This window comes from Pomacea canaliculata, linkage group LG14 (assembly GCF_003073045.1).
Source record: "Pomacea canaliculata isolate SZHN2017 linkage group LG14, ASM307304v1, whole genome shotgun sequence".
NCBI classification, from domain to species: domain Eukaryota; kingdom Metazoa; phylum Mollusca; class Gastropoda; order Architaenioglossa; family Ampullariidae; genus Pomacea; species Pomacea canaliculata.
In genome coordinates, this window is record NC_037603.1 from 18,591,164 (window position 1) to 18,602,263 (window position 11,100).

The 11,100-nt window shown below is 39.2% G+C and overlaps 1 protein-coding gene and 1 long non-coding RNA gene across 3 annotated transcripts; one reads left to right on the forward strand and one right to left on the reverse strand.

Annotated features, from left to right (window-relative positions):
• Positions 1–2,786: 2,786 nt before the first annotated feature.
• Positions 2,787–6,670, reverse strand: LOC112555971. Of its 2 annotated transcripts, XR_003097571.1 has the most exons (5): positions 5,325–6,670; positions 4,731–4,961; positions 4,084–4,348; positions 3,638–3,740; positions 2,787–3,034 (listed from the first exon to the last, which is right to left on the reverse strand). It is a non-coding gene; the product is annotated as an uncharacterized LOC112555971 (long non-coding RNA). The 2 variants fall into 2 exon arrangements; XR_003097570.1 differs by having other exon boundaries at positions 4,731–6,670.
• A 214-nt stretch (positions 6,671–6,884) lies between these two features.
• LOC112555968 lies at positions 6,885–8,724 on the forward strand. The gene is made up of 2 exons (XM_025224593.1): positions 6,885–7,069; positions 7,405–8,724. The coding sequence occupies exons 1-2, from the start codon at positions 7,042–7,044 to the stop codon at positions 8,016–8,018; spliced, it is 642 nt and encodes a 213-aa protein (XP_025080378.1). The 5' UTR covers positions 6,885–7,041; the 3' UTR covers positions 8,019–8,724.
• The last annotated feature ends 2,376 nt before the right edge of the window (positions 8,725–11,100 follow it).

Below are 11,100 nucleotides of genomic sequence, written 5' to 3' on the forward strand. Positions count from 1 at the left end.
GTGTGTCAGCTACAGAAGACACAAAAGTAAAAAGGTTCTCATTACGGTAATTTGGACAACATGTCAAAAACTTCCCAAAAGCACTCAAAATACATGGTAATATATACGATTCAAAAAATTAAAAGGAGATCTAGCAAAGGAAAATTTATTGCATGCGCTTATTTTCTGTACTTCAAGTTTTCGCATTAGTTTCTTTTGAGATACTTAGCAGTTATACAGAATTACCTAATGACACAAAAATCCTCCTGGCATAGTGTAGCAGAGCACTGCTTAGTAGATCTTGCCTGTTGGGCAAAGTCATTTCTTTACTCCACGCAAATCTGCGGAGGAAAGACCATAAGCGTTCCATAGCTTCACCATCTATTAATCCTGTGCCCTCGCAAAAGCGCTGTCCTTTTGTCATCTACAACAGCAAGAAACATATGACATTCATCATACAAAGCACTGCAAGTGATACTGCAAGCTACATGTATCAGTAATATTCTAAAAAAATATATAAGATTAACCAAAAAAAGTCTTCAGTCTTTTCGTCTGGAAAGAAACTTGCAATGTAGTTACTTTAAAGCAAGACAAGATTATGCACAAGCCTTGTCTTAACGTGAAAAGGAAGAGTCTAACACAGCTTGATAATGTTAACTTCATAAGGCTTACCTGACACTGTGTTATATGTGCAAAGCTGTGAAACACCAGGAACAACAAATCTAAATTTTTCAGACAGCTGTCCAAATAGTTGAGAATGCTTCTGTTGAAGACAAATGAAACAGAGAAAATTACCTTTGAGAGTTAGTTTTATGTAGAGTCACAAATCAGACTGATTCCACTGTCACAATCATACTCTTTTAACTATAAAGAAATACGGCATATCCAATAAAGTACTGATTGAAATTTCACTCAGAGATTAATGCAGAGTATGTCATTCTTCAATTGTCTAGACTCATAGGCACTCATCTAATGTAATCCTTGTTTTGACAGTTGACAATAAAACTTTGCCAAAAAAATATAAGCCCATCACACCTATCCACTGCACAACCACAGCTACATGAACATAAAAAGAAAAGAACAATGTATGTACTCTTAACTTACATATGCACAATGTTTTGTCGCTTAATTATTGGATAACCTTCACTCTAGTACTTATAGGCCACCCAGCTACTGTAGTACCTAGATTATTTCACACAATAAGTAGCCTGTTTACATTAGAATGCATGCAAAAATTAGACATTTAGTGCAGTCTCACATCATACAGGTGGATCACTTACTGTTATATGAGCCTGCAGTGAGCAGGCAACATCATACATCACAATTTGCTTTGTACTAGCTGTGCAAAGCTGCTCTGCAGCAATTTGTTGTAAAATATATACAGGATACCCAAATCTGGAATGATTAAAAAAAAACACTTTTCATCAAATTGATTTCTTGTCTCACATTTAGTAGCAACTCCACATTCGGAGACTAATCAGACTATGATATCTACTAAATTTATTTATTAAGTTTATTACCTCTCTCCATGCTGCATATTCACAAAATGCAGAGGGAAACCATGTTGACACACAGCACCAAACACTCCTCTGATGTCCAGTTTTGCATTTTTGTTTTTTGACCTGACAAGATCACCTGCTTGAAAATTTGAACATTCCTGCAATGAAAGTAGTCACTCATAGTCAATAACTTCCATTTGCATAAAAGCACATATACAAATATATTGCACTAAAGAGTAATTTAAGAAATACAAAGAATATAAGATTATAGTGCACACCGAAGATTTGCTACTTGATTTCGATGTTGCCTCATGATGAGTGTTGACAAAGTTTCTGACATCATCATCTGGACAAAACACACTAAATCTAGCATGTTCAAGTCCAGGTCCAAATCCAGAATTCATCTTGTGCACAAGCCAAAATTAGCGTCCATCGAGATAACACATCTCTCTGGCTTCTGTGAAAAAACAGACCATAATCTTATTGTTACTGTTAGTATTACACATGTGTACCACATTTTACACGTTTTTTAATGATGTAAACAAAAGTGTATTTGCATCATGAAATAGAAGATATGTTTTTGAAAAATCTTCTCATTATCAGTAGGCATTAGACAATGTTAATAAATTTTCTTTATATCAAAACATCAAGAAACTGATGTGCATAGATTAGGCATATCTTAAACAGCTTAAATTGCCACCATGTGAAAATATTATGTACAAATAAAGTGTAAATATACTTTTGTGGGTGTTTTTGTTTGCAGAATACAGCAACTGTGTTTAAATATTTCTTAAAATGCCAAATCATTAACCCTTACAACATACCAGGCTACATATTGGGCACTTCTTGCCCAGTAATTCGTGGGCATGAGCTGTTTCAAGGCACAACACCTGATGATGGTGAAATTCTATAATTGTGTTACCTGCAATAAACCATTAAACAAACATATAAAATATCATTTTCACAATCCACTTATTCTGTCCATACTTTCCAAATAATGTAAACTGAAATTATTGGCTTATAACTCTTATAATTAAACTATATTTACATCCATAAAATGAAACTGTCGCACTTCTTGACTACAGGTCTAGTGGCACTGATACAGTTCTCTATGGAGTCAGTAAGCAATATGCCATGAGTAGTTTCTTGCAAGTTAGACTTGTTGGACAACGTATGATGATATGTTTACCAAATGTCTTGTGCATGTTTCTGTAATCCCTGCTGTGACAACATATGATGATGTGTTTACCAAGTCTTGTACATGTTGCTGTTGTCATGCTGTGACAAAATATGATAGCATGTTTACCAGTGCCTTATACAGGTTTCTGTAGTCCCTGCTGTGACTGTGCAGAAATGTTGTCCTCCGCTGCAATGCATTACAAAATTTCTGCAGAGACATTTGCCCTTCTAGTTGTAGCATTCTGCATAGCTCCATTAGTTTCATGCAGAATGCTGTCTCTGGCTTCTTCGGAGTTGATGGCCATAACCCATTCTAACTAACGTTACAGCTTCCGGCTCACACTCACAAAACTGCATTTTGATTGTGTGATCTCTGCCTATAATAATAAAGGGAAAAACATAAAAAAGTGCTTTTCGTATTTGATACTGTTCTACCCTTACAGAAATATTATGCAACATATTCTCATTGTTCAAAAATACTGCCTACTTCCTCACTACATGTTAAACTACAGCATAAGGTAATTCAGTAAAGTAAATATTCTTACCTTTCAGAATTGTAAGTTAAAGCTGGTTAGAGCTTTCATTTATAAAATAAAAATAAAAGTAAACATAGGAAAAAAAAATTTATAAATCTTTACACCAAAAAGTGACAATAGGTTATACATAATAATATAAAGTCTGGCAAAGCAGACAGCCTGTAAGCAGATGTCACATGCGAAGAAAAAGAATTGCATGCTCAAGATGAAAGCAAAACCCAGGGCAGCTAGCCGTCACTGGTGACAGCGTTGAAGTGTGAACATTTATTCACATTTAACATCTATTAAGTAACATTTATTCACAATCTTGTTTGTTTTGGTGAAGCAAGGTTCGTCCATAATGTGATATTTTGAATGCATGACAATAAAAATGTGAAAAAATTTAAGAGAAATGCATGGGTAAACTCTGTTTTTCTAGAAAACATAATAATCTTGCATATGTACCTTGTGCATCAAAAACTGTAATCTGACGGTAGTAGAGCTTGTCACACTGGTGCTCAGACAAAATGGTTGTTTCTCTTAACACAGGTGCAAACAATGATGCATCCTGACAATACAATAGCAAATTTTAATGTAAGCTTGCAGCATTTAAGTCTATAAATATGCCATAATCAAATTATGGAATTCATTTCAGTTTCAAACCTCATCAAAATGCATTCCATGAGACTGTAATGCATAATGGTGTATCAGTTATTACATTAACTAAGTCTTACCACATTTCAGATTCCTTTCAGTTGATTTTCTGAACCACGTGCTTATATAAATAGAGATATATATTGAGAGAGAATATATTTTCAAATTGCCAGTCCCATGGTGTATATTTACATTTACATAACAATCTAAAACATTATAAAAAATATCTATCCACAAATGTTGTGAACTGTACTTACTTCTTTCCAACTGTATGTCTGATGATACAGCACCAAACAATGGATCTTCTCATCACAAGCCTTGCAATAAAGGCTTCTAGGTCCACAGTCAGGACACCAGATAATCTCTGGACCTGTGTACAGCCACAGAAGCTGCACTTTTTTGTGGCAGGACTGAATCCTTCAATGTGGACACGAACAAGACCTGCTCGCAGATCTTTCCAGCCCTCAGCCTCAGACACTTTTTTCTTCTTGTGATTGCTGACTCCAGCTACATCTGATGAATCTATCCATGGTACATGTAATGCTTAAGAGTCTGACTTTCAATCAATATTAGAAACTAAGATAGTTAACTACATCTGATAACAAAGTTTATCATTCTAATGTTCCATGCACTTTAATCTCCTTTTCTATATTAAAAAGCATGTATTTTTACAGAAACGTTCATGTAGGTTATCCAGCATCTCTCTTTCTATATATAAATACATATATCTTTATATTTTAACACACAAAAAAATGAAGGGGTATAAATAAAAACATATATCAGCATACTTTTCAAACATGAAATGCATATATTTACACTGTGTCCAGTTGAAAACTAATTTCACATTTTCTGTAGTCATGTCAAAAGGTCTTGTAAGAATTGGATAGAATTTTCCAATACATACTGCTATCTAGAAGAATATCCTGGAAGGTGGCACATTCCTCCCGTTGATGGGTGCTTAAACGTCCACTTTGCCCCTGTTGAAGAGTTCTATTTTCCTCCGTACAAGCCCTAACAGCCTGCGATGAAAATCGTACCCTACGCTGACGAACATGCCCGCGTTTATCCATATAGGAAATATATCCACCTGGATACCACTTTCTTGGCCGTGGCATAGTTGATTCACTGCAAGCGTCTTCATAAAATAGTAAAAGAGAGAAAAACGAGATCAATACCACAAAGTAAACAATTTGAGTGGCAAGACACGGCCTAATACAAATCACATTTGCTTATTTATGAAATGTATTGTAGCATGACCACCACATTAATTTCAGTTATAATGTATAGCTATCAACTCTTTATAAACGCTTACTATTCCTATTTCATGTACGATACTCAATACAGACGTTATGAACGCTGATCTATGTACATGTGGGAGATATACAATCTTAATGACAACAGTTCTAAGAACGAACTGCATTTCCATCAAGCTGATGTAACATTGCTGGAATCGAAACTGCTCTCTGACAATACATAAGCATTAAAAAAAAATACCTACAAAGTAAGAAAGCAACTGCTTATGACGAAGTTAATAATCGAGTACACACACGTGGACGCACCGAGACTAATGGAAGAGCTCCCAACAGGGAGACACGTATTAGTGGGGTTCTCGTTTTCATTAGCTTTGACATTAATTCTTCTTGGTGATATTATACATGTTTTATCTATTTGTATGATTTTATTTCTTAATTTTACTTTTCTAAATAACCAGTTTTTGGTTTTGTTTCTTTTTCTTTTGTTTTAAGGAGAGAACATCGAAATGACTCCTCCCTTACAGAAAAAATACTTCCTAACTTTGTACCAGAAGAAAATCGAACCTTAAAAGACTAAGGCTAACAATATAATATTATAGTGCATACAATATATAATTTCCCCACGTTTCCTTCTGCTTTTGTGATCCGCCTCTATACTTTTTAGAAAGCATTCTGGACGTGTTTTGGAACTCTTTGGAAAAGGAAATCAAATGACACTGACTGACGTCCCCCCACCTCTACTCCTCATCAAAATAAAAACAACACAGACTTTCACATATTAAAAAACTCCACAAAGCTCTTTAGACATTTTTTTTTCTCTTTATTAAAAATATCAGCACTTCTCCCAGTGCTATAGCCTTTGTTGTTGACCCTTCGTTACACGATGCAAGCACGTATAGGAATTCTGTCAATTTCGTGTTTGCCGATGTGTTTAATCCTTTTGCTGATTAATTCTGCTTTTGTAAAACGTCTGCTGCATTTTTAAAAAGAATTAAAAATCATATATTCTGTCGTTCGATCCTTGATTCGACCTTTACTAGTCGGGTTTTCGAAAAGGAAAACAAATCGACAGGGAATGACGCCCTGGCATTAATTCGCTATACGGTACATCGTCACCGAAGCAACCTTTCCATACCAACAAATCCACAAAGCTTTGTGTGCACATTTTCCTATTTCATTATTTACAAAAATAATTGACAAAAATAAAAGATTTTCTCAATGCTATAGGCTGTGAGTTGACCCTTCGGTAATCGACAATAAGCAAATATACGTATGGTCGATTCGATCGATCGTGTTTCCCTAATTTTCTTCCCTGTTCCTTCTGCTTTCATACTACATCTGTTAACTTTATAAAAGGCATTTTAAAATCGTATTTACTGTCGTTCTATCTTGAATTCGGCGTTTTTCATCGTACTCTAAATGACTAAATATTGTAGTCATTCGTGAGACGATGCGGCTGAGTAGGTAGGTTGCCGGCATCCGTTGCCCATTGCGCGCAATGGAGTTCGGCTCAGCCGAGGTAGCGAGAACGAAAACTTTTTGGACTGAGTCAGGGTCGCATCGGGTGCATCATCATCATCATCATCATCATCATCATAAAAGAGATCCGAAGGAGCAGGTGAGAGTTCGCCCTTACGGCAAGTCCGGGTTATAAAGAATTCACAACGACAACAATGATGATGACAATGATTGTGATGACAACGACAACGTCGACGAGAACAACAACGACGATGACGATCCTACCCAAACTCTTGATTTGAAACAAATTTTCAGTCCACTGGGTATGATAAAGGAAGGGTCGGAGCGGGCGGACAAGTCCGCGAAGCAGAGACGGAAGAAGCAGCAGATAGACGGGAGACAGGACGCCGTGAGCAGCGCTCACTAGAAGCGGCGAGGGTTTATGAGTCGAAGGCGTCTCGACAAGCTGCCAGGTTTATCACTACCGTCGCCCCCGTGTAGTTCATGCCGACCCGTCTGCACTTGATAAGCGGTAGGAAGAAACGATTTTGAGCGGGAGGGTTTGGGGGAGTTCAGCTTAGTCACTGGATTGTGGTTTTGTTGTTGTTGTTGTTGACGGCCATGGTAGATGGCAGGATGATGGTTGTGGTTGTCGTAGTGGTAGTGGGGGATGACTCTCGTACACACAGGCATTCGCGCAACTACCTACTCTCCCAATCCCCGAGACATAAACACACACAGAGGCAGACATCTATAGCATCCTAACAAAAACTTCGTTATTATTAAACAATATTGTATTTGACATAAATAAAATCTTACTATTATATATTTACAGTACATGTATTAGTATTTCTTTTGCTTGATCAGTCCTAGAAACACAAAACTACATCAACAAGAAACAGAAAGAGACACAGAGAGACACAGAGAAAGACACAGAGACAGAGAAAGAAGGACTTCAAGGCTGGTGGCGATGCCAGGACGAGATGTCCGACTATTGTAGCTGCGATCCAGCGCCAGACAGCGCCATCTTCACGAAAGAAGGAACCCAGCCGTTGGTCACGTGCAGAGTTCAAAGGTCTTTGACAGCGCAAACGATCCAACAGAGAGTGACAGCAACTCGATGGGAGATAACCAGCAGCCCGATGAAACTACGACTTCAAATGGTTCGCAGGACAACTCATGGCTCGCAGGGGAGCCAACTCTCCTGCTGCAGCCAGCAACGCGTCAGTCGTACTGGTCATCGTCTGATGGCTGTCAGATTGTCTTCTGTGAAGGTCTTTGTAAAAGGAACAAAGTTCGGACCTGCTGGCGGTATACGTCCCACACATTATTTCTCTCAAACAATCTGCGGATATAAGACAGTAATAAATAACACCAACAACGAAAGTCTCAACGATGACAATACTGTCTTATCTTGTAAGGAGCACTTGCTTGGTTTTGTAACGGAGCGCACTTTCCCCGGTTATAACTGCCCTTTGTGATGAATAAAGTTAGTAATTTGTCATAGAACAATAGAAAGAATAGTAAGAAGAAGAACAAGAGATTTACTAATGCCGGAATGTCGTGAAGATTGTGGAGAGAATGCCAGCTTTATTCTCTGAGACCTCAGGCCTGCAAGGCGAGGGCTGTGAGAGTCAGAACTGGTGAGCGGTTACCTGAACTAATGCTTTTAATGACATCTCCGTCCTCGACACTTGCTGACACACGTGCAGCAGCAGGTGCAGCAGAGGTCTGGGGTTTGAGCGTGCGCCGGTCACATCCAGTTATGAATGAACCGTGTTGCAGCGCCCTCTGTGTGGAGCGAGACACATACCTGATGAAGAGGGGCACTCAGGAACTCTACAACTCGGCAGAGAGAAGTTGTTTGGTAAAGTCTTTGCTCGCAAACGGCTGTCACTGCTCACCATATGTCTTTACATGTAAATATATATTTTTTTTGTTCCCTTGTTGAAGACGGCGTATCTTCTCGTCACAATTTCCTATCATTTACCACATTGCAGCGAGAGAATTTCGCTTGTCTTAGTCGAGGTCACCTGTGTTAAGGTTAGCTCGCACGAAAAAACTAAAAATAAAAAACCAGAGTTTTCAAAAACGCGCGAAAAACAGTTTTTCGCAGGTTTTTTTTTTTCTGTTTGCGATACTATTTGGACGAACTTTTTTCCCAGCTGATCTACACGACATCTTTTCTTTCACATATCCATCGCCAATAAAAAAAGAAAAAAGGTTGACAGTTTCGTGGGATGACACAATGAATCAATTGTCATCAATACCTCCTTATAAATCCTGACTGAACTTGAAAGCATACTACTCGTTGACGACATTGTAATTTGTGTGGAAACCTGTCTGAAGCTGATTTGTTTGGGTCCACTAGAGTCCCACAACCTCTGTTAAATTTGTGATAAAATGTTTGCTTAAAATTCCAAGCAGGTCCCAGACTTTGGCGACCATTTTGTTGAGGGCGAAAACAGCAAACTCCAAAACATGAAGCAACCAATTTGCTAAGCAGGTTTGCGAAACACGCTGCGTTGTGTGCAAACGGGTAGAATGGGACTGTTTCAGAAGCAAATTATAAAAAAAATTTTCTGGTTTGCCAAACGCTGTGTGACACAACCTTTAAACATCGCAATTCAGTGAACGAGCTTCGCACAAAGATAAGACCAAAGGATGAATGAAAGAAAGGGTAGGAGGCGGCGTGTAGGAATGGGGGAAAAAAATTGAGTTATTTACTGAAATACCACAACAGGGCGATAATATCAAACACCACTGAAGTCCTTTAAAATTTGCATTGCAGTATATACACATTCAACGACTGGAAGTTAATTCCTTCCACCCCATCAACTTCGGAATCAGATGGGGCTGCCAACAGAGCAGTCCATTTCTGGTCAGACGGTTCTAGACAGACACATCGAGACAGACACCTGGGTTCTAGTTTGTTCTCAGGGTTAGAACGAATGGTACAACACGAAATACCCTTTCGGCTCTCCTGTTGGCTGTAACCTTAACGACAACCGTGTTCCAAGATGATGTCAGGGCTTTGACTTACCTCTGAGCTCAGGTGAGCGTGTCAATGTTTGCAGGCTTGTGTTTCGGAGACGGAAGGTGTTTGATCAGATACGGACACCGACAAGCTTTTCCCATTCTGTAACAGCTTGCATGCTTTCACAAATTTCCTAGAACCATACAGAGTGCGCTACCTTCCCCGAGAAAGACTCCATAAATCTTGTGGGTAATGGGATCCACTCAGGTAAAATTTGAAGCTTGTTTGGTCCTTTTCGTCCAGTCACCTGCCCAGCAGCAAAGGTAAAATATCTCGGCAAAAGAATCAGGACCTGTCTTCAAGATGGCGTGGCCTAAACACGGGGAAGCACAGATCATCGCACTCTGGACTTGGGTCAACGGGTCCTCACTTTCGTAAAAATGAAATTCTGTAGTCAGTGTTGTTGTTATTATTATTATTATTATTATTAATGGTGTGAACTGCTCACAAATTTATCGTTCAATGGAAGGAAATAAAATATAATAAAGTATAAAACATATATAATAGCGAATTTTGTCTCTGTAGTCACTTCTTATTGTCTCTCTCTCTCGGCGTGTGTGTAGGTGGATGGGGTGGATGGGGTGGATGGTTGGGGTATTTGTGTGCTGGTCACGACTCTGTCTCAGACTTTAACAACTTATTTATGTGTCTGTTTGTTTATTTATACATTTTTTTCCATTTTCACTCAAGTTGCGCGTCATTACCCTGCCTGCCACTATCTTGCCGCCTACAGCCTAATGTATTGTCTCCCTTGTCACGAGGCGGCAATGGCCGACCTGAACACCTTCAGTCACAGAAAACCAATCTGTTTTCACGCCAGCCATTATGTTCGCGAGCCAGCCTGCAAAAACTCCGCCTCTGGCGATAGAGAAAAACTGTCTCGAAATTCGTTACAGCTGGCCGCAGCGTCAACCAAGTGGGTTTTTCTCACCCCCTTCCTCTGTCCCTCTCTCTTCCCCTTCCTTCGTCTCTCTCTCTTCCCTTCCTCTGTCTCTTTCTCTTCCCTTCCTCTGTTTTTCTCTCTCTCTTCCCCTTCCTTGGCACGAAACCTCGCGAGGCAACTAACATCGCGTCTTCATTTAGAAGATGGATGGAGGAAGGGAGATAAACGCGATTTTAAATCGCTGGCAGTGTGGCGGGCGTTTACAAACATGGCGTCCGCGCCTCATAAATCTGGTGCTAGTCTCAGGCAGGAGCGAGGAGAGACTACCACTGCTGGGGTAGGACCTGGTGGATAGAGTGACAGAGATTCACCGCTAGCTCGAATGACATCATCATCATCATCATCATCATCATCATCATCATCATCATCATCATCATCATCGTCGTTTTTATAGGTTTGTTGTTGTTTAGGAAGGATTTGTATACCATCTCCTTCCCCCTGTCACCTCCCCTTATAATCCAGATATTCTATTTTTTCTGAGCGGCTGCACAATGGACAAGCTTGGTCTCGAACCAGCAACATTGCCTTGCACGAATCACTCATCTACAACAGCCTCCCCTACACGTAAAGTACATTAATCTTC

Excerpts from the sequence above, each read along its gene's own strand:
- LOC112555968 (XM_025224593.1), top strand. The coding sequence starts at position 7,042 with ATGCCGACCCGTCTGCACTTGATAAGCG. Across the intron at positions 7,070-7,404 it reads CCGTCTGCACTTGATAAGCG|TCCTAGAAACACAAAACTAC; the intron begins GTAGGAAGAAAC and ends TTGCTTGATCAG.